This window comes from Vespa velutina, chromosome 2 (assembly GCF_912470025.1).
Source record: "Vespa velutina chromosome 2, iVesVel2.1, whole genome shotgun sequence".
In the NCBI taxonomy this organism is placed as follows: domain Eukaryota; kingdom Metazoa; phylum Arthropoda; class Insecta; order Hymenoptera; family Vespidae; genus Vespa; species Vespa velutina.
This window is the reverse complement of record NC_062189.1, coordinates 16,150,623-16,173,695: the sequence shown is the minus strand read 5'-3', so window position 1 is coordinate 16,173,695 and position 23,073 is coordinate 16,150,623. Positions and strand designations below refer to the sequence as shown.

The 23,073-nt window shown below is 29.8% G+C and overlaps 3 protein-coding genes and 1 long non-coding RNA gene across 7 annotated transcripts; 1 reads left to right on the top strand and 3 right to left on the bottom strand.

The window, feature by feature from the left end:
• Nucleotides 1–1,237: 1,237 nt before the first annotated feature.
• On the top strand, nt 1,238–12,530 carry LOC124947001 (alpha-2-macroglobulin-like protein 1). Its single transcript, XM_047488552.1, has 25 exons — nt 1,238–1,529; nt 1,751–1,908; nt 3,012–3,253; nt 3,349–3,465; nt 3,538–3,704; nt 3,998–4,106; nt 4,237–4,470; nt 4,634–4,876; nt 4,956–5,284; nt 5,373–5,731; nt 5,937–6,088; nt 6,211–6,334; nt 6,439–6,616; nt 6,708–6,936; nt 7,028–7,233; nt 7,322–7,671; nt 7,750–7,988; nt 8,051–8,296; nt 8,387–8,779; nt 8,925–9,159; nt 9,241–9,413; nt 9,508–9,967; nt 10,079–10,375; nt 10,500–10,724; nt 10,817–12,530. The coding sequence occupies exons 1-25, from the start codon at nt 1,447–1,449 to the stop codon at nt 11,014–11,016; spliced, it is 5,748 nt and encodes a 1,915-aa protein (XP_047344508.1). The 5' UTR covers nt 1,238–1,446; the 3' UTR covers nt 11,017–12,530.
• Nucleotides 1,718–3,208, bottom strand: LOC124947012. Of its 2 annotated transcripts, none has more exons than XR_007100264.1 (2): nt 2,237–3,208; nt 1,718–1,993 (listed from the first exon to the last, which is right to left on the bottom strand). It is a non-coding gene; the product is annotated as an uncharacterized LOC124947012 (long non-coding RNA). The 2 variants fall into 2 exon arrangements; XR_007100265.1 differs by having other exon boundaries at nt 2,411–3,208.
• LOC124947003 (protein MTSS 1-like) lies at nt 11,282–19,103 on the bottom strand. 2 transcript variants are annotated; one of them, XM_047488556.1, is made up of 13 exons: nt 18,137–19,103; nt 17,662–17,723; nt 17,474–17,547; nt 17,259–17,343; nt 17,076–17,167; nt 16,696–16,988; nt 16,309–16,608; nt 15,963–16,091; nt 15,685–15,841; nt 15,259–15,555; nt 15,052–15,188; nt 14,594–14,961; nt 11,282–14,516 (listed from the first exon to the last, which is right to left on the bottom strand). In XM_047488556.1, the coding sequence occupies exons 1-13, from the start codon at nt 18,206–18,208 to the stop codon at nt 13,880–13,882; spliced, it is 2,703 nt and encodes a 900-aa protein (XP_047344512.1). In that variant the 5' UTR covers nt 18,209–19,103; the 3' UTR covers nt 11,282–13,879. The 2 variants fall into 2 exon arrangements, with proteins under 2 accessions (XP_047344512.1, XP_047344513.1); XM_047488557.1 differs by lacking the exon at nt 15,963–16,091.
• Nucleotides 19,104–19,296: 193 nt separating this feature from the next.
• Nucleotides 19,297–22,864, bottom strand: LOC124947007 (CCR4-NOT transcription complex subunit 10). Of its 2 annotated transcripts, none has more exons than XR_007100263.1 (11): nt 22,251–22,844; nt 21,840–22,165; nt 21,653–21,759; nt 21,427–21,578; nt 21,157–21,356; nt 20,783–21,074; nt 20,358–20,705; nt 20,127–20,236; nt 19,934–20,012; nt 19,713–19,856; nt 19,297–19,633 (listed from the first exon to the last, which is right to left on the bottom strand). XR_007100263.1 is itself a non-coding variant. In XM_047488563.1 (11 exons), exons 2-11 carry the CDS (start codon nt 22,657–22,659, stop codon nt 19,801–19,803), a joined length of 2,079 nt encoding a protein of 692 aa, XP_047344519.1. In that variant the 5' UTR covers nt 22,660–22,689; nt 22,774–22,864; the 3' UTR covers nt 19,297–19,800. The 2 variants fall into 2 exon arrangements, 1 of the variants encoding a protein (XP_047344519.1); XM_047488563.1 differs by having other exon boundaries at nt 19,297–19,856; nt 22,251–22,689; nt 22,774–22,864.
• Nucleotides 22,865–23,073: the final 209 nt, after the last annotated feature.

Sequence of the window (23,073 nt, the reverse complement as noted above, 5' to 3'; positions counted from 1 at the left end):
TTTGACGTTCATCGTTTGTACAAATTCGTAATATGTATTGCTGACAGTCGATAAAGCAGTTTCCAGTGTTACAAATTTATAATAATTATTAGCAATTGGTAATTTGAGTTATATTACAAATTGACAATTTTATTCTTGAATATAAATTAAAAATATAAAAATATAAAAAAGAATATATATATATATACTATAGAACTAAGGATAGAATTACTAAGGATTACATATATACATATATATAGAATATATAAATATATATATACAGAATATCTACACATTTATTTGTTTCTAAAAATAAAAAAAATTCTTCAAAATAAAATGGAGTTATATTAAGAATAAAAATGTAATCATGTAAAATTGAATTATATATTCTCGAAAACGTACTATCCAATGTTGTCCTTAAAAGTTTGTACTATTTTAAAAAAAATGTATAAAATACAATATTTCATATTCAACACGCGTTCAATATAATACATGTAAAAAAAAAATAATACATTTAAAAAATAGAAAAGGGAGGGGAGATTATATGTTCGAATAAATGAAATGGATTTGAAATATTGTAACTTTCTTCCTTCATTTCGTAGTAGAATACGAAGAAACTTAACATCTTACATAAATACATCGATAACCTACAACAGTTCTTTCTCCGTAACAAAGGTCATCATTGATGCAATGAAGGCATCTCTTATTATTATTTTTTTCTAATTATAGAATATACGTTAATATTGTTTGAATTGTCATATAATCATAAAAAATAATCGAACGTTCGAACGATCATTAAGATATGTCAAATAAATAAGAAGAAAGTAAATGATATATCGTGTTAATTCGTAATTTATTTTTATTTTTATTTTATTATTTATTTTTATTTCATAAAACATTTTTATTTAATAAGAGTATCATGAATCTATATAATAAAAATAAAATATCACTTTGAAAGATATGAAAAAGACAAGAAAAGATTGAAATGTAAAGAGTTTAACAATCAAGTAGATTCCTCAGAGATATTTTCACATTATCTTCTTGATGATTCTACGTTAGAAAATGATATTAAATATAAATAAGGTAGGGGCAAGGAACGAATGAGTTCAGAGTCGAAAGAGCAAAAGTCCTTCTGAAAGGAGACAGAAAAAGAAACTGTAAAACGTCGTCGGAGCCGTAGGGAGAGCGGCACGAGTGCTAATCAACATCGGTCGAACGCTCCTAAGCCTCCCCGTTTAGTTCAGAAGGGTTAATAAGAAGAGCTAAAACGAATATTCATGCTTTCAGTCGAACCTCAGTACGTTAGCGTTCGCCAACGACGTTCGTTCGTTGGTTGGCCTCGTTAATAGCAATATATTCTTAGATCCTGAATATCTTCGATTGTAATATTATTCCAAAAATAAAAATAATCGTCTCATTAAGTGTAAACAGTGTAAACAAGAAGTGAACAAATCACTGTTAATTACAATGTTGAAATCTCATTTATCCGTTTTACTCATTTATCTACTGACGTCGATCTATCTCTGTCAAAGTAGCAACTCTGTTAAACGGTAAATATCGATCGAATATTGTTTTATTAATATATTTTAATTTTTTTTTTTTTTTAATTAAACGAGTTACACGACTTAATTTCGCATCTTAATATCGGAATAATAAAATCTTTTAACGGGTGTGAATCTGACTATTAAATAATGTTAAAAAAAAAACGAAAAATTGTTATTAAAGTAACATAAATTAATTTTTTTGCGTTATTTCTTTTAATTTTTTACAGAGGATATGTGTTCACGGCACCAAAAAGATTTTTAGCCGGGGAGACCGAAAGCGGATGTTTGTCTCTGCACAATTTAGAACCACCAGCGCACATACTTCTTGAATTGTTATCTCCAGAAAGAGAAATATTGGCAAGCGCTAGTACCACCATAAAGTCTGGCAAGTAGAATGATTATAAACACGCTTAAAAAGAAAACAAAATTTCATCTTTGCCACGGCTGAAGATTTGCTTCCACGTAATTTTCTATTAGAAAGAAATTATATTCGTAATTACTTCTCTCCTTCGTTTTTCTAAAATGAACATTTCATTCATATTAACATGCATGTGCAAGTATGCTCTTTATCGTGAATTGACCACAGATATTCAATTCAAACAATTGACTTTTTTGAATGTCGCTTTTTTTTTATATATATATATATATATATATATATATATATATATATATATATATATAATATTTATATTATCTTTCAAGATTATATTTACATCGAAAGTTATCAATCACATGTAAAAAGTTTGACTTCTTTTTTATATGATTAATATTTGTATTAAATATCTTTCTCCTGTTTCTCGTTCTCTCTATTTTTATCTCACTATTTTTCTCACAAACACAAATACAAACACACACACACATACGTCTTTACTCCCCTCTTCAATTACCTCTATCTTTCTATATGTCACGTAAGGCTCTTTAAACAAATTGTAAATTGAAATTGTCGTCGCTTCCTGTGAGGGAGCTGAATTGGCTAAGTCCCTTGTTGGAGGGGAAATAATCAATCGTTAGATCACATGGGAAACCCATCGGCATTGTTATCGCGTAAAATATACGGAGAATATCAGCATTGGGGTTTCGAATGTTATCAAAGTTAATTCAAATGATCGATAAAATAAAGCCAAATATAGATCCGATCGTACATCTGGGAGTGATATTAATAGAAAAATCTAAACAATCGTATCCTGCACTTACATCGTCTCTCGATTAACTCACTCAATTTATTCAAGTGATTATCTTCCTCGTATATTGTCTCGTGCAAACGTAATTGCAGAAATAATAATTAATTGGATTATCGCGCTCAGTTGAATCATCAGTCTTTATAGCGATTCGTCGAACAAACGATATCTGTATTGGTGATAGGGTTCTTTAAATGTGCATTAGTATGAAGAGAATTATCATTTGAATAATTTAGGACACTTCTATCAAAATTCAACAACTTATAACTTAACACATTGATTGTCCGTTAATGATCAATTTATGAAATAGGCGTGGAAACATGCTTGGAGTTAATGGTACCATCAACGAAATATTCCAATGCGAGACTTCAATTGAAAATGAAGTTCGACAAACATCCCGATTATTCTGTAGATTCGGAGAAAGAAGTTTATATCGAACACGATTCTATAATAACGTTCCTTGAAACTGATAAGCCAGTGTATAAACCAGGACAAGATGTTAATATCAGAATTTTAATGCTTAAGCACGATTTGAAGCCTTGGAAGAAAAGAGTAATTTTTTTGAATTGACAGTTATATAACTTTCATTTTATTTTTATGCGATGATAAAAAAATTTTTGGATTGAAACATTTTTGATTTCATATAGATTTCAAAAATATGGATTGAAAATCCGTCAGAGATAAGAGTAGCGCAATGGACAAACATGACTACGGTAAATGGGATGCTACAATTGAAATTTTCTTTAACATCCGAAGCAAGTCCGGTAAGATTATATTATAATTTAATTCTAAACTATATGAAAATGTATTAATTTCAACATATTTCGTATATACAGGGTACATGGAAGATAGAAGTTGAAAAAAAGAAATCACAGCCACAATTCTTTCATACGACAGTATTTGAAGTGAAGAAATACGTTTTACCGAAATTCCAAGTAAAAATAATATCATCAGGATATATACTTGCAGATGCAGAAAACGTTACGTGGAATATTTGTGCAAAGTAATTTTAAGATCCTCATTAGAATTAGTTATCGTGAAATAACATTTCATTTATCATCTTATATACCAATATGATTGATAATTCACTGACTTTGTTACAAATAGTTATCCACAAGCCAATTGATAATATTGACATTGTTTTTCCTAAGAACTATGAAAGTTTAAATTACAATAATTTTTGGAGCATAATTTTAAACATAACTTATATAAGCATATATATATATATGAATAACTCTTTGTGTTAATTATCCTAAATGAATATTACTTTTAATTATATGAAAATGTTCACATTAGATATAGCTATGGGAAACCAGTTAAAGGTACCTTGTTCTTGAAATTGACTCCACAAACTCCAAGCTGGAAGCGAAAATTAAATTTACCTGAAATACATTACGAAACAGAAGTATGTAAGATTATTTATATTATGTCATTTATAATATAAGCGCGTAAACAAAATAACATAAATAATTACAAAGATCTTCTTGGATCTTTTACAATTAAATCATTTACAATAAGAAATTTATTTGTTACAGCTCGATTCACCAGATGGTTGTACCGAATTTGCACTTTCCAGTGCGGTTCTTGGATTAGCTAATTGGAAAGTAGCACCAAATAACATCGCTTTGATAGCAAACTTCACGGAGGCTGGAACCGGTATTGTCGAAACTACTATCAGTCGAACTGTAGTTGTACATCAAGCCCTTAAATTGGAATTTATACCGTACATGCCTAAATATTTCAAATTGGGTCTACCTTATCACGGAAAGGTGACACAGAAGATATTTATACGATATTTAATTTATTATTATTATTATTATTATTATTATTATTATTATTATTATTATTATTATTTGTGAATATACGAAAATATTCTTATATTTATAATTCATATTATATTCTGTATTAATTTAAATTCATATTATATTGTAGTTGCGAGTTCTTCGCCAAGATGATGTTCCTGCTGCAAATGAAAAGATTCAGCTCTGTTTGAGAGTCCGTGAAAAAGATGAACGATCACGATCGGCAGTGGAATGTCGTCATTTTATATCCTCGGGAGATGGTTTTATCGATTTTGTGGTACCACCACCACACAAACATATCACTTTATTGACCTTTATAGCAACTGGTGTTGATTATCCTACAAAGTATTATTCTCCAGATAAACGTTGGAGGGTAAATAAATATCTTTTTTTTTTATTATATATTCATAATATAACGCGTTGAATATATATAATATAATTAATATTCTTAGATTTTTATGGATCAACCTTCAGCGTATATCGATATATTTCCTTGGTATTCACCATCCGATAGCTATTTGGCTGTTGCTCGAGGATATCAGCCAATTGTTTGTGGTGAAAAGTATTCGTTCAATGTTATGTATACGGTACCAGTTACTAATGACAATAATGAATCAATTTCTTTTCATTATTCTATTAATTCAAAAGGAGATCTTCTAATATATGGTCATGTCAAGCACAGACCTACACGTGAAACAGTATTAAATTATTCAGATTTTCGCAACCTGTTAGCTGTAGAATCACCTACAAATAAAACGGATCAAAACACTATCGTACACCGGTAAGATTATATATGATCATATGCTTGATATGATATTTAAAAGAAAAGAAAGAAATAACGTGTAAATAAACTTGTCGTTTCTAATCAGGTTTCCCTTGAGCGTAAAAATTACACCAAGTATGGCACCGGTTTCGGAATTACTTTTATATTATGTCAGACCGGACGGCGAAACCGTAGCAACAAGTTACACCATCGAAGTTGGCCATTGTTTCGAAAATAAAGTTAAAACGGCATGGCACATAGATGCTCAAAGTCCTGGTACAACGACACAATATCACGTAGAAGCTGCGCCTTGGTCACTCTGTGGAATTTCCGCTGTCGATAAATCAACTGTTTTTCTTGCTGGATCAAAATCAAATTTGTTAGATCCTACTCAAACTTTTAATCAACTTAAAAGGTTCCATCTCGATTCGGAATGGTCTGCTTGGGCCTGGACTAATTGCAAAAGTATTATATTTAAGACGTCTATTATGTATGTTCACCTTAAAGAGGCTATGAAAAAATGGAAACTCTGAGTTCTTGAGTAAGCTTAGTAATGACAGTGGCGCACATGAAATTTGAGTATCTCGAATCTTAATCCATCCAGAGCCATTTTTTCTTAGCCAATTTTGTTGTATCATTAAAAATGAATTTTTATTATTTGCCGCAACAGTACAGTCAGAACAAGATAGAAAAGAAGTCGATCATTTGCCTTTTCCCGCAATAGAAATACCATTTTGGAATTTAAAAAGATATAGAAGACGTTCCATTGATACTGTTATGTCAGATGATGTTACTTATGTAGATGCTGCACAGGCTTTCAATGTAAGTTTTTGGTTTGAAAGGATTATATATATATATATATATATATTTGACAAAGAAGAAGAGATGATATTATAAAAAAAAATCAATGATTACTCTTTTTTATAATTTCATACTATCCCTAGGATTTCGGGACGATTGTGATGAGCGATTTAATCATAGAAACTAAGCCATGTCCGAAATCTTTCTTCAATCTAAGACAACCTGACACAATATATACCGTTCATAGTAAATCCGCTGAAGATTCTGGTAATTTATCTGATATAATTTCATTAAATTTTTTATTATAAAAATGCAAAAATCTTAATATAAGTATGTGTAAATTTCTTCATATGTATTATTTATGTTGACAGAATTAATGTTCAAAAGTGACATGAAAACGATGCCTATGGCTTATCCATTGCTTAATTTCCCAGTTCCAACTGCAGACATGGCTGCGGAATTAGCATACGTAGATCAATCACTCGATCTTGTTACCACTCTTAGATCATATTTTCCAGAAACATGGTTGTGGGAATTAATGCCAATTGGGTATGAATTTAAACGAATTATACGAATATTTTTAGATATGATTATAGTATTATATCAAACGATTTAATGTGTATTTAATTGTTATCCACAGAAAAGAAGGAAAATTAACGATAGAACGAACTCTTCCGCATACGATTACGGATTGGGTTGGACACACAGTTTGCATTTCACCAGTTCAGGGCCTTGGAATTGCACCACCGACTACTATTACTACTTTCCAACCCTTCTTTCTTGATTATAGTTTACCTTACAGTGTCAAGCGTGGTGAAATGTTACGTATGAAGGTTTCACTTTTCAATTATATGCAACATAGTTTACCAGTAAGTATAAGTTGATTATAAAATTGAATTTAATATATATGCATACGACAGTGTACTTAAAACTAATAGGAAAAATGACATTTTTTTAAAGGTAAGGATTCAATTAGAAGATGCAACGGGTTTAGATTTACATTTGTCTAATCCTGTCTCTTCGTTTTGTGTAAAACCAACAGACAGTGTCGTTCATGAATATATTTTAAGACCTCGTGTTCTCGGAAATATCAATATCACAGTATCCGCAGCGATAGATGCTAATTATCCCGAGTCATGTGGTCCAGACACATTGGTATACACTCGGTATATTAAAAATACATTTTTCTAATACTCATTAAAATATAATTTAAATGTCAGTTAAAGTAATGTATTTTCATTAATAATTTTATAGCGATACCATCGTCAAACCAATCCTCGTATTACCAGAAGGTTTCCCAGTCGAAATCACCAAATCAGCGTTTATTTGTCCAAAAGATTTTAGCGACGATTCAAGAATAGTTTGGAATTTGGATTTACCAAAAGATTTGATACCTGGCAGTGCAAAGGCTCATGTGACGTTAACAGGAGATGTTTTAGGACCAGTATTAGAAAACTTAGACAAACTCGTTAAACTTCCAATGGGATGTGGCGAACAAAATATGGTTCTATTTGTGCCGAATATTCACGTAATCGGCTATTTGGATGTCAACGGCATGGACAATCCAGAACTTCGAGCAAAGGCTATTAAACACATGGAAAAGGGTATTTTATTTTTACATGATAAAAATAAGAAAACTTAGCTACGTTATATTTCATATTAAATGAAATCCATTGATATAGGATACCAGCGTGAGCTAAATTATAGACATACCGATGGTTCTTATTCAGCATTTGGTCCTGGTATTTCAGAAAGTTCAATATGGCTAACTGCCTTTATAGTGAAATCTTTCGCTCAAGCTCGCAGTTTTATTTATATCGATGAACGTGATTTGAAAATATCTGTAAAGTGGATCATGAGCAAACAATTGGAGAACGGGTGTTTCCCTATAATAGGCAATGTTTTCCACAAACATATGAAGGTAAAACAATAGAGATAATTAGGTATATTCATTCAATTACATATATGTCTATTCGATTGTAGGGAGGTTTGCAAGAAGATGATAGTTCAGCAGCATTGACGGCCTATATTCTTATATCGCTCCTTGAATCTGGTGTTCTTTTAACAGCTTCGCTTATCAATAATGCTCTTTATTGTCTAGAGGCTCTGACCGATATATACGATAGTCCCTACACAGCAGCTTTGTCGACATATGCTTTAGCCTTATTAGAACATCCTAAAGCAAATGGAAGTATGGCATCATTGATGAATCGTGCCACTCGTAATAATGTATGAAAATATGATATACAACATTATATACAATGTATATAATAATAACTATCACACAGCACATAGAAATATTATTATTTCGTGTTACAGGACCTACTTTGGTGGGAAGATAAAACAAAACCATCAGTAGGATTAAGTATCGAAATGACGGGTTATGCTGTTCTCTCTCTCATTAAATTAGGCGGAGAAGAAAATATGGTAGATGCTTTAAAAGCAATTCGTTGGATGTCTAAACAACGAAACGCAGAAGGCGGTTTTACGTCTACACAAGACACTGTTGTTGGCTTGGAGGCACTTACAAAATATGCTTTAGCTATGGCTACAAATTCCACAGATTTATCGGTTCTCGTCACTGCCAGTGAAGTTGATCATGTTTACAGAATGAATGATGACAATCGAGTGGTTCTCATTCAGATTCAATTACCTATTTTACCGACAATAATAGAGATTTTTGCTGAAGGAGAAGGATGTGTTTTAGTGCAGGTAAAAGAGAGAAAAATGATATAGATATATTTTATTTCTAATGGTAGTTATCAATTTTGTGTATAGTTTTTTAAATTGATTATTAAAAAATTCATAAGAATAATCATTGATTAGATTAGAGATAACATTTTTCTTTATATTTCAGAACAATTTGATATATAATGTTGCTAAAGTGACTGGCTCTGAAGCATTTGATCTTTCAGTATCTGCTACCTCCGATATTTTTGTGGATGAATGCTCGATGCAAAGAATTACTGTTTGTGCTCGATATAAAATGGCAGATGAAGAAAGTAACATGGCATTACTTGAGATCGGAATGATCAGCGGATATGTTCCAGATCGATCGAGCTTACATTCGTTGTTAGAAGTTCCAAGTACAAGTAAATTAACATCTTCTTGATTCTTATTATTTCAATATAGATACTTGTAGACATAAATCATGCAAATATTTACACTTGTAGAAGTAAAACGTATTGAAGATGACCGTGATATCGTCACTATATATTTTGATAGATTAATAGGACAAAAAACGTGTATATTCTTTAATGTTACAAGGGAGAATATAGTCGATAGACTCGAACCTGCGAATGTGAAGTTGTATGATTATTATCAGCAAGAATTAATGATATCCAGTGTAAGCATTATATATTATCTAGTATAGAATTCATGATATGATTTAAAAAATTACATAGAAATGATAAATAATATTATGTATTTCAATATTTTAGAATTATAATTTCGCGCCAACATGTAGTAGCGCTGACATAAATGAAGAGACTGAGATACCAGACCCAATGCCTGTTGAAACAGAAGGTATTTCAGGATCTTTTCAATATAGTAAACATACTAGCGTGGAACATGATAAAACTTTAGACAAATCATCGAAAAATTTTGGAAAAGATAGTGGAAATATGAACAATAAGGTAACCAATCATAATATTTCAATGGAATTGAAAAATCTATTATTAGTAAAGCCAATAGATTCGAGTGAAAAAGAACACGATACGGTGACCTACAAAAAACATAATGAAAAGAATAAAACTGATGATGGAAAAATTGTCAAAGCAAAATCAAATATTCCGGATGAAACATTAATGGAAAATTCTGATAAAAAAATAACTACAAATAAAGCAAATTCAATGGCAAAGGATCCAAATGCAAATAATAATTCAACCGATATTCCAATTAGTGAGTAAAATTAGTAATCGTAAGATAAAAATAAAAAATAATAATAATAAGAAAAGAAAAAAAAAAGAAAAAAAAAAAAAAAAAAGAAAAAAATTCATTTTATTTTGTCAGCTTCACAGGGGGATACTGGAAGTGGTCAAACACCAGATGATTCAGAAATTAACTCAACTCCTGTTGTCGATGAGATTTTTGACAATCCGTCCTTTGTTTCTGTTGATCATGATCTTGAAACACCGGAAGGAATCGAAGGTCCAGTGCTTGTTTATGTAAGACCAAGTATAACTAATCTTAACGAAAATTCATCATTCGATGAAATCGATTACAAAATAAGTAGCAAGATTGATATTATTGAATCTACTACACCTATACAAAGGGATCACAAGATGGATATTCAATTAAATTCCTCAGGTACATATACACACACATATATATAAATATATATGCATATACATAAACGGAAAGTTGACTATTTTTATAATATTACTATATTACATCTTATTGAACGAATACAAACAAGTCTTTAAAATGTTAGATTCAACCTATCTAAACCGATCTTGCCCTATATGCAGTAACGAATTACCAGATAACTTCAATGATATCTACTGTTCAGCAAGTAGCGTTATAAAAGTGGCAATTAGGCGTTTACGAAAAGCAAGATTATTATTAGATCTTAATGCAATGCGTGATGTAAAACGACTTCGTTCTACCGTCGAACTTGTTTTGAATCCAAGATGTACTTGTCCACCATTGGATAATCGTAAGTACATTGATATGACATTTCAATGTCATAATCTAATCAATTAATTCGAAAATTGTGATATATTCTGTTGGTAAAAATGTATGTTACAGCTGGAAGTCTTGGATTATTGTTACGTTCTAAAGGAGATGACTTTGCAACATTAAAAGAACACGGGAAACAGATTTTAAATAATTCTATGTCTATATATGGTTTGTCGTCCACCAGTGGTGTACCTCAAAGATTAATAGACGCTAGATTACATTGTTCTAAAAAAGATAAAAAGGACCATGATAGACCAGTAGGTGGTTGATCTACGTACATGAATACATATCAGCATAGAATACCACACAATGTATAAATAACAATCGAAAATTGCGACGTACTTTCATTTCAATACTTCATTAAAAGAGAAGTTCATATTGAATTAATGCGTGAAATTATTCAACTTCGGAGAGAATGTACAAAACACATTTAATGACAAATTAAAAACAGAAAAAAGAAAAGAAATTTTTTTAAATGTACAAGTAAAAAGTATAAACAGGGTATTATAATTAGTAATACATAGTACGTATATGTTACTCTTAATTTCAATATTTTCTAAAAAAAAAAAAAAAAAAAAAAAAAAAAAAAAAAAAGAAAAAGAAGAAGAGTAATTCATTTTGAAATCATTTACATATCAAGTTGAATCTTATTTTTAATACTAATACAAAAATTGGTGATCGTCATTTGTCTACATTATATAATTTTCTACAAAATCTGTAAGTTGTAAAAAAAAAATAAAAAAAAATAAAAAAAAAATAAAAATAAAAAAAAAATCCACAAATGAATTTACATAAAAACCTATAAATATTTCTTTTAATAGGTTTGTGATTAATTCAAACGACAAGCAAAAATAATCGAATACTGATTTAGTTTATTTATTGTTCTTGTAAGTTTACTATTGTAATAATTATTACAAATTAACAATCACCTTCGAATTTTTTACTACATCAAACAGTATTTTGTTACAATGGATGAACGGTTATTAACTACTAATTAATAGAGCATTTGATATTATAGTTTGGCATTTAACGCTGGATAAAATGAATATATTTCGTTGAAGAACAAAAATATCACAGAGAACGTTTGATCGTTTCTCTGAATATTATGTTTCATTTTCTTGGATCCATTTTTAAACACCATCGTTAAAAACCCTTGTATCGTGAAATCTCTGAAGATCATCTTACAGTTTACAATGCATTTATTAAATAAATAAATATGTATATATTATTGCCCACTATCGACATCGACTAATATCGACGCTAACTTGAGGAATGAAAGGAACGTGTCAATGTTCTAAATTGGCAGTAATATTTCACATGCGCACCTCCATAGGAACAATCCATGGAAGTTAGCATAACTTTACAAGCAGCTTATATTTTATGTGAGACGAAAATACAATATAAAACTGTCTCGTTACAAAAATTAAAAAACAAAAAGAATAAAAATAAAAATAATACAAATAAAAAAAAAATATATATATATAAAATCAAATATGCTGTTCCAAATATGCAGACATTATTCGCAGTATCGTGAAAGGATTTTTTTTTTCTTTTTATATTAATTCTTTCAACGCAACAAAATACGATACCCTTATAGTCTTCATATTACAGTTATAATGACTTAGCCAATTCATTGATAAATTCTACACAGATAACTATTTATTCTTTAAACATTATAAAAAAAGCATCATTAATACTTATACCACTTTTACTTTCTTACGTTACAAATGACATTATTTAATACGGCGAACAATATATTTTTAGAATACTCTACTTCCAAAAAGAAAATAAATTCTAAAAAAAAGAAGAAAAGAAAGAATGAAAGAAAAAAAAAAAAGAAATTATAGTAATACATCTATATCTCTCTGTGCGTTTGGTAGAAAAATAAAATACTTTATCAAATTAAGTAATTAAATTATTTACTTAATATCAAAGAAACCAAGTGGAATCCCGATTATAAAAATTTATGATACATGAAAAATGAACTTACGATAAAGATGAAATATATGTTATAGTATACAAGAACGTAAAAAATCATTTGTTAAATTAGTATGGTAAAAAAAGCATAAAAAATTTGACCGATTGTGAAATCGATCCTATTATATGTATTAACTATATTATTTGTATATAGTCCAAGAAACATTCTTATTAATCTAATACAACAATTCTTAGATCGGAACGATTTAAAGCAAATTAGGATCAATTTCTGTCCTAATTCTACTTATCAAAGATCTCATTTCTGTCTGTCGTCAATCTTGCCTCATGACATTTTTAAGAAGCTGTACTTCGTATTTATGATTTTCTTTTAACAAATTTATTGTTTTAGTTATATCCGTTATACGATATAGGTAAATCCACATCAACATCCATATATTAGTAATGCCAAAAACATATGTATATAAAGATGTATATAAATCAATGCTTATAGCAATTAACGAACAAACGAGGAAGACAAATGTTTCAGACGAAAATTTTCTTTTTTATTATGAGAAAACATTCGAGACCTCGGATTCGATTTATATGTCGAATCATATAATTAAAGAATAATCGAGATCCCACTGTAGTACGGCAAGATTTCGGCTTTATAAAAAATGCATGTAATATAAATCTTCCAAAAGTTCATAATAATGAACCAAAGTGCTATACAATTCCATCATACTTCAATTATTGCAAGAGTTACAGACATTGCAATTTTCTTAGAGAAGCGATTTATCTTAACTACTATTTCAAATTAAATAAATGTGTGTATATGTATATATATATATATATATATATATATATATATATATATATGTATATATATTATTATTATTATTATTATTATTATTATTATTATATATCACGCTAAATATAAATACTTTCAAGGCAGATTTAACATAATGTTTCTTCTTAACTTACAATAAACTCTGTCAAAAAATTGCTCCATCGTTACAATATGTAACTCGTGCAATAAATGAAAGTTTTGGTATTCATAACATAAATAATGTAAATATACTTGTAATGGTATTGTCATAGTCTGACATGTATGCGACAATATAAAGATGTTTTGATGTTTGTATATATTGCCTTATATAAACATTATATGTAATAAAACAGCGGGAGGAACTTACGCAAAACAGCATTCCTCGGCATTCAACAGATTTTGGGAGCAGAACGATCGTTAATGGGACCACTGGTTTTTCGTAAAGAAGTGCCCCGTCGAATTTGATCCATAAGAGAATCTCTTACTTGAGCTGGATCCATAATAGGTACGCGATTACCCATAATACGTCTCACACTGGCAGATCTACTTGTTACATTGTTCCCTTGAAGGCTCTGTTGTTGTTGCGCTAATTTTGCATTTAACGTTTCAAGAAAACCAGATGATGTTTTAGAATTCTTGGTCATTTGTTGATCTGTGGAATGTTTTCTTGCTGGTTTCGGACTACTGTTACCTGTGCTATTACCGCTTGTACTATTAATAAGTTTTGCATTGAGTGCAGCCATGAAACTTTGACCTACACCTCCAGGACCTTGCCCTTGATTGCTTACAGTGGCAGTAGATATTTGTGTCTGAGTGAAATGCGTTCCGCGTTCTTTTGAAGTGGAACGCGTAGTAGTAGATGAACGTTCAACAGACGTACAAGCTGTTTGTAATATTGTACTATGCTGCATTACGCTAGAAGTATTAACATGTCCTTGTGCACCAGCCTTACGTAAGAGAGAAGGGCTAGCTGGTGTATGGCGTAGTTCTGTCAAAGTTCGTACTGTTTCTGATACGGAAATAGATCTGTGATATGGAAGATAAATACCTCTAAATATTTCTATCATAATACGTAGTTGTACGTAAAAATAGAGAATACATACCGTTGAGGAGTAGGGCTAGCTACAGGCGAAGAACTTTCTAATAGGAATGCTGGCGGTGGTGGAAGATTTTCAGTATCGTCGCAAATATTTTCTATGTTTTCTTCGTTGGGATTAGTTACAAGACTACTGAAGGTAGCTGTAATAATAGTAGATGTACGTCTTGCCGGCGGAGGTGGCCTAGTAGCTTGCTGCATTGATCCTCTCCGCGAAAGTAAAGTTGATGCAGCTGCAGGTACATTCCAAGTATTTTCAGTCTGATTATGAGTAGAATGGGAATGCGGTAAAGTAGTCTGACTTCCATATCCACTACTTGATTCTACGCTTGATTCCGAAGTTTGGCTTCCTCCATCTTTTTCTGTACCTTCGACCTATATATATTTTACATAAAATAAAATCATACATATTTTATTCGTAAACAATAGAAATTAAAATAAGACCTTCAGCCTTTAAAAATATACCTTGTCATTTCCTGATGCTGGCATTGAAGGAGGAGGTGGTAAAGGAAATTGCATTTCTTGTGCACGACTAGCAGCCAAGTTTGCCAATTCATGCATGTTTACATACATTGGTTGCTGAAGTTGATGTGTGGCTAATTCTGTATCACATTAAAAAATTTCATTCAATGTAAATAATTAAATACTATTATAAAATAAAATTATAGAAACCTTTTGCTAAATGAGCTGGAAGCGGTAATTTCGGTTTTCCCCGTGGACTACTAGGTGGTTCAGTTTTTACTGTTGTAGATGGTCGTTCTAGGCTAGAACATCTATTAGGTATGGGTGGACGATTTCCATTATTTCGACGCAATTGTATTCTTGATAACTGTTGATTAGAGGAAGAGCAGGATGAGGAAGAAGAAACTGGAGAAGCTGGCTGACTGTGACAACAATTATTTCCTTCTTGATCAGGTGCTTGGAATGTGTAAACACTAAGAGCAGGTCTCTGATGCCCCTTTTCATAAGCTGAACCAATGATTAATTGATATAATAATAATAATTACAATAATAATAACAATAATAATAATAATAACGATAATAATATAAATCTATGTCGTAAATATAGTCCATTACATATATATAATCATTTATTACCAGAAGAGATTGTATGAGGCCTTTCATTAATTGTATTTTGGCTTTGTCTATCATACGTAGTAGAAGTTTCCTGTAAATCAGGCCAAGTTGAAGTAGTTACAGGTCTTGTTACAGTACATCCAGTACTTTGATTATATTGAGAAGAGACATTTGATACCTATAAGAATACATTAATTTTAAAGATAATAAAAATAATAAGTACATAATTTATTGTAACAAGCTTCTATAAAATAAACAATGAACAATTCTAATAAGCCACTAATTGTGAACAACTTTACCTGATGTTCAGAAATAGGTTGTGTATATAACGTATCTTGAGAAGTGAAGCCAGAATCACGGGAGCTGCCATTTGTTAAATGACGCAACATTGCCATACTGCTGATGCTGGAAGGCCTGGCACCAACGGACTACAACGAGTATAACATCGACTACCACATACACTAAGCAGGTAGCCGTCATGCCATAATCTACGAGCAACTACCTTAATTGTGCAAAAGTAATGCACTAGCAGTGACACTAAATAACCATGCACTATACATAATTTAATATCTAGAATCTAAATTCTTTAGAAATGAAATAAGAAACTATAATTCAACACATAGATCTCAATCAATCTCTATGTACCTGAGAAAGGGATCTGTGCCATGGATGTCCAGATGGACTTGGATGACTTTTACAAGATCCACTGCTACTGCTTGTTAAAGAACTGATTGAACACATAGAGCTTTTTCTTGATCCTAAAGATAAAGAAGGGCTAGAAGGAGGAGTTGCTAATGACCATTGTGTAACATCGCAGCCTTTTATATCCGTTATCACTTGTTCAGATGCAGGTGGCAGATGATGTGGTGAAGCTGCATGTCTTTGCAATTGATCAGAAACTTCTTGAAGATGTGTCAATTCCATTAACATTGCAATCTCCTCATCCTTCATTTTGTTTATAAATTTACACATATATCATTTCTAATACAAACATATGATTACAAACATAAGTAGTATAGTAATGTTACTCACAAGTACTGGTTTTAAAAATCTAGCTAGTAGACAGAATCTACCACGTTCTTCAAGCAAAGCTGCACGCACTGCCTTTCTTTCAGTCTCTTCCAAACTTAAACGTTTTTCTTGAATGACTGCAGCAGAAGATTCTAACATTTTATTAAACTCAGCATCACTTTGTACAACTCCATGAATTTGCCCTTGTATCTGAGTATGAATATGAGAAGTTTGACCCTTCCGACCCTTTTTCTTTTGCAATCGCAATGTATCAGTTGATCTTTTCTTTAATTCTGCTCTTGCTTTCTTATATTCTGAAAATTTTCTCTATGAGTATATGAATCCAGGAAGTTCTACAATCTATTATCGGATTTTGTTTGGAATCTTGTACAAAATTTTACCTTTGGCATGTTCCTTATCTAAATTAATCAAAGATCTTTTCCAGTCTTCTATTTTTTCTTGAAGTGGCATTACCAAGCGATCCATAATAGCACTGATTAAAAATACATTCAATATACATATATACACAACATACATAAAAAGAAAGTATAAGTTACCATATGATTACATGTTATTAATATTACCTTGTAAATGATTTCATACGATTTTCAACTGCTTTATGCCTTAAACATATTCTTGTCAAAGCAGTTCCAATCTCTTTTGTAGCACCTTAATTACAAAAAAAAAATAAAAAAAATAAAAAAAAAGAAAGAAAGAAGAAGAAATAACAAGAAAAAAAATTACATGCTTCTATACTCATCCAATATTTACAATAATAAATGATTCTACAAACTCTTACCTCTAGCATTGGTTGCTACATCTGCAATTTTTTGAAAAGCTTCTAGATATGCTGATAATGCCAAAATGGCAGCTCTAGAAATTAAAAAAAAAAAACTTGTTTTAAAATTTATATCCTCTTAAAAACTGACTAATCTTATTACTTAATTCGGAAAAAAGTATTTGGATTTAGTGTCAATATATCATTACCTTAGGGATGAATGTAGTTTTGTAGCTTTTGAGATCAAATCTTCCCAAAGAGGGGTTCCATTCTGTAACAAGTTATTTTTAAAGAATGAATTTAAAATTCACCAATGAAATATTTAAACATTTTTTTTTTTTTTTAACGAACGATTAAAAAGAAAAACATAAGATGTGAAAGGAATGTTTACTTATTCTATTATAAATACAATTCCTTCTATCTCTAAAGAAAAATAGAGAATAAAAACAAACAAACATTCCGAATAAGTTATTAGAAATGATATTAATATGTATGTTAAGAAACGTACGTTTTGAAATGTCTCTAATTTATAAAGAGAGTATACATAAACGATACATAATAGCTACGTGACATGCACAGGCGAAAACAAGGCGGGAAAGAAAAAAAAAAAGAGAGAAAAAAAAAAGAAGAATAAAGTATCTTCGAAAGAAGTTCTATCTATTGACATAAATAAACTATTCTTACCTTCATATCAGTAATTATCTGCTGAAAGAGACCGCCTAATGCGCTGCACTCTCTCTCGATCGTCGCATCCATCTTTTAAAAGAGAACTTCAAATACTACCGTCTGCAGTACGCGATGTATCCGTTTTCTTACGATTCTTCACAAATTTATTTTTTATCATCCACATAAGTATCCAATAAATGTTTACCTTTCAATTTCATTTCTACGATATCGTTCATTCTTACGATCGGCCAGGAGAGAAAAGATGTTTTTTTTTTTCGGAATCGAGAGTGCAAGGGATACCCTTTCCTTATCCTCACTTGTACCTTATTCGGCCGTCTCGAATGTGCCACGAACGCTTTGACATCAATCTTTCCACAATAGAAATGAAGCACCTTCCACTTCTAAATCATTCATCTTCCCTCTCCTCTTTTCTTTTTTTCTCTTCAATTTCGTTAAAGTTATTATTATACACAGAAATCCTTCTAATCTTTTTTCCTCCAATTATTCGCTATAAACACAACGAAAGAGTTCGAGTCAACGCGACAGAAGTATGTCGATTCAATGGATCAAGTATGGCTCACGTCTGCGTACGATACTGTTTTCATTCTGATTTGTGCGCTCATGGCCGTCGATATAACAGTATGATGATATGCAAGATATTTATTAGCAAACCAATCAAGCGTCAGTATTGAAATTATTTTAAAATTACCGCCAAATTCAAATCGTGTTTATATAATGTTAAATACAAAATAATATTTATTTTATTTTCTTTTTTTTTTTTTTCTTTGTTTTTATAATTTATTTACTTTCGTGTTTTTTTAATTTTGTATAATATATGATCTACTTCTTATGTAATCCTCATTTAATTTGATATAATTAATGACATTAGTCATATATGTATATATGTATATATGATATAATATAATATAATATAAATGAACACACTCTCTCTCTCTCTCTTTATCATATTTTGTGACCTTATGAACGTATTCTGGTTTTGTGTCATGCTACAGTTTTTTTCCCCTCTTTTTCTTCCCTTACCCCACTCCCTTCTGAACTCATTCTCGAAGTCACGTACCGAACACACATTATATGTATATATATATATATATATATACATATTATATATACACATCCGTTTAAATGTTTTTCAAGAAGGAATTTATATTTTATTATAGTTTGACTAAAAAAAAGTATATTTCAACACATGATTTATACAGATTTAAATATAATTATAGTAAATTTATCTTTTAATTATATCAAGTATAACAAATTTTTGTAATTACATTAAATAGAAAGCCGAAGCATTTGTTGAAAGCTGAACTAATAAATCTGTTCAACCAAATATTAATCTAAGAATTATTTTTACAAAAGTACATAACTGTATATAAATGCCCATATATATACACATCTATATATATCTGAATAATTGGAATCTTGATTACTTTCTTTATGTTTATCCTTTAACATAGATCCAAAAATTGCAATTATCGCATATATACAATAAAATGTAATCTGGAACATATCATAAAAATATGATACAATTGGCACAAATATATGAATGGTAAAAAATACAAAAAATGATCGTCGTTACCATATTTTCCATTTCTATATACATATTGATACGCATAATACAGTGATGATTACAAATGACATTATATAAAGTACAAATAAAAAAATGACTAACGATACTGAGGACAATGTTGTTTTATTATCGATTTCGAAATATCTGCATGACCTACAATTAAAAGAAAGATATATTAGACTGAACTTATAACAAATAAAATTATTAGAATTATCAAATGTAATTCTTACCAAGTTGTAATTCTATATATAATGCTAACATTATTACATGTATAGGTACATCACAGTCTGCACCTTTTGACAACCATACCTATAATGATCAATATCAGTTCACTGATTAATACATAAGAATTCATATATATGACAGATTTACCATAAGCTATATCACAAACTAGCTCAATATGGTATAAATTATTTTATTTACCTGTTTTAATGTTTCACCAGATTTATCAAGTTCACCACGTATAGCATAAGCAACTGCTAAGTTATAACGAAGAACTGCAACACCTGTAGGAACAGTTGTTGGATACCATGCTATAACACAGAAGCATAATTTACTGTGCAAAATATGATATAATAGTGAATTATTTTAGAATGCATAAACATATTTTACAAAGTGTAGACAAAATGTAAATACATTTAGCAAATATTTTACCTTTCATAGGTTTCAAAACTACTTCTTCAATTTTTTCTTTATCCTTATCCTGAATTTCAGGAATAGAAACAAAAGTATTTAAATCTTGTATATTTTCTGGCTTCAAATACTCGATTGCTTCATTAATTTTATCCATGAAAATCAAACTTTCAGCAGCATACAAATTACCAAGCATTCTATATGCTCCAGGCACTTTATTGAGATTTAATAATGCTTTAGCATGTTCTAATGCAACAATATAATCTCCAAGACATAAAGATACATATGCACTTGCAGCCAAGACATTGATCTTTAAATTCAATGCCTCTATAGTCATTGCTTGAGATATCAAGGTGGAGTTCTGATTATCTATATACAGATAAATGATTTATATAATTTAATTATTGATATTAGAACATATAAATAAATACTAAATATCTTCATACTCAAATTATGTCCAGGTGTCAATGCTAATGAAACAGTTTGAGGATTTGTAATTGTTGTCATAGATAAATTTAATTCGCTATTATTAGGTAATAAAAATAAAGCATTCTTCAAGCATAATAATGCAAATTCTAAAGTAGGCTGTGGTATGGCATAAGATAAACCTTCTGTATGATATTTTGTATCTTTTGAAAGTGATGATGTTAAGACTATCTTTCTATGCATTCCAGAACCTATTACTTTCTGAACTAAATCTTTACGCCGTTTAGGTATATTAAAATCAACCTCATTCGTCTGAAAAAAAAAGATAAGTTTTTACTTTGAATTTCATTCAGATGTATATGCTCATAAAAAATTACTTGCCGATTACACGTACTGGTTTATGACAATAAATACAACATTCAGCCATCCTTAACCAGAGTTTAGGACTATTATGTAATCTCTGTGCAGCCTCAGTAAAACAGTCAAAAGCTTTTGATGCTTGACCAGCATGTAAATATGATATACCCAGACTGTACATTAATTCATAATGTTTATTTCCACCAAGTGTATACAATGGTTGTGAAGATAAAGGATCTTAAACAGATACTTTATTATTTGTGTTTATCAGAAAAATATAATAAATGATATAAATTAGTATATTTACCAGTATCTTTTATTTGCACACTTTCTACAGCATTTTTATTTTCTTGTAAAGCCTTTTGTAAATAAAAACATGCTAAATTTGGTTTACCCATGGCAAGATGTATACATGCCATGTTATTGTAATATAAGACTGCAGAAAATTTTCCACAAGATCTAAAAGAGAAAATACAATATATAAATGCAATATATAAAAACTAAAATATGAAATAAATTGTAAAAATACTAACTTGAAATCTAAATTATCTGTTGTGAGTGAATTTAAAAGCTTAATAGCCTTTTTATAATTTCCTTTTAAGTATTCCAAATTTGCTTTCAAACATAATGTTGATATATTCTTGAAAAATATTAATTATTTTACATATAATAAAATAAGAAAATATATATATTATTATTTTAATACATGTATAATCTTACTATTGGAGTTCCTAAAGAAACTAATGTCTTCCATTCTCGTTTACATAATTTTAATTGGTGTGTTAAAAGGTATATTCTAGCTTTGCATTTTAATAATTTCATTTTAAATAAATCTGTAACTGTATCATTATTATCTTTCTTCTGTTCTTTCTGTTCTTTTACAACTTTCATTACCCCTTCTTTATCTACTGATGCAATCTTAGAATTATCCATTGAAATGAATTGACTTTCTATATAATTTATTAACGATAATGCTGCATCAGGTTGCTCAGTTATTATATGTAATTCAATTAAAAGTAAACAAACTTTATGTGCCAAATTTTCTTCTAAAACATTAAAAGAAATTTGAAATTTTTTCCATCCTCATAAATAAAATTAATATAATACTTAAGATAACTTTGTTATACGTACCCATTGGTTCAATATAAGCAAATAATCTATTCATTATTTGTAATGCTGCAGTATATTGTCCCGTATGATATAATAAAACTGCTTGATTATATCTCATTACACATTTTTCAACATCATCTATAGCATCACCCAAATCTGTCGTAGACATTTGTCCACATATTGCATTTAAACTTTTTCTCATCAATTCTGTCTTTTTCAAATCACTTTTATAATATTCTACTACAACTTTATTATGCATTACTTTAAGATCCTTTGGCCTGAGAGTTTCCAATTTATTCAAATAATTTAAACAAGATGTATATGAACCTTTCTGAAATTCGAATAATGCGTTTTGGGCTAATTCACGTTCTTGTTCTGTTATTACTGCTTGTCCAATATCTTTACTTTGCACCTCAGATATTTCAGCCATCGTAATATAATGAAAAGTACGAAAATTTTACTATAACATAAAATTGATTTAAAAAAACGTCAATTACAGTAAAATCAGTATTTTCTATAACAGAATATACATTCTGCTACTAACATTTAATTTTGCTAAATAGGTTAACTGTGTCTGTATTCATTCCACTACGCAATAACTGCCCTTTGTCATTGATACCACCAGGTGAGAACAGTGACGTATAACTTAGGTTACTTGAGGGGTCGAATCTATACAATTTATTATTTCTGTATTGTTAATAATCTTTAAATATATAATAAATAATAATCATAAAAGTTGTTTTAAAAAGTTTGTATATAAATTATAATTTACTTTTAATAAAATTTAATTTCAATAATATAATTTTTAATTTTAGATGTACCAATGTAGACTTAAAGATTGTAA

Bases quoted from the DNA above. Each gene is read 5' to 3' on its own strand.
- LOC124947001 (XM_047488552.1), top strand. From the start codon at position 1,447: ATGTTGAAATCTCATTTATCCGTTTTACTCATTTATCTACTGACGTCG. The intron at 6,937-7,027 runs GTAAGTATAAGT...ATTTTTTTAAAG, and splicing joins ATATGCAACATAGTTTACCA to GTAAGGATTCAATTAGAAGA. The intron at 7,234-7,321 runs GTATATTAAAAA...ATAATTTTATAG, and splicing joins GACACATTGGTATACACTCG to CGATACCATCGTCAAACCAA.
- LOC124947003 (XM_047488556.1), bottom strand. From the start codon at position 18,208: ATGGATGCGACGATCGAGAGAGAGTGCAGCGCATTAGGCGGTCTCTTT. The intron at 17,548-17,661 runs GTAATGATATAT...TTTAATTTCTAG, and splicing joins AAACTACATTCATCCCTAAG to AGCTGCCATTTTGGCATTAT. The intron at 14,517-14,593 runs GTATGTATTCTC...TCCATATCACAG, and splicing joins GCTAGCCCTACTCCTCAACG to ATCTATTTCCGTATCAGAAA.
- LOC124947007 (XM_047488563.1), bottom strand. From the start codon at position 22,659: ATGGCTGAAATATCTGAGGTGCAAAGTAAAGATATTGGACAAGCAGTA. The intron at 21,760-21,839 runs GTAAGATTATAC...ATATTTTTCAAG, and splicing joins TTTCTTTAGGAACTCCAATA to AATATATCAACATTATGTTT. The intron at 21,357-21,426 runs GTAAATATACTA...TATCTGTTTAAG, and splicing joins TGTGCAAATAAAAGATACTG to ATCCTTTATCTTCACAACCA.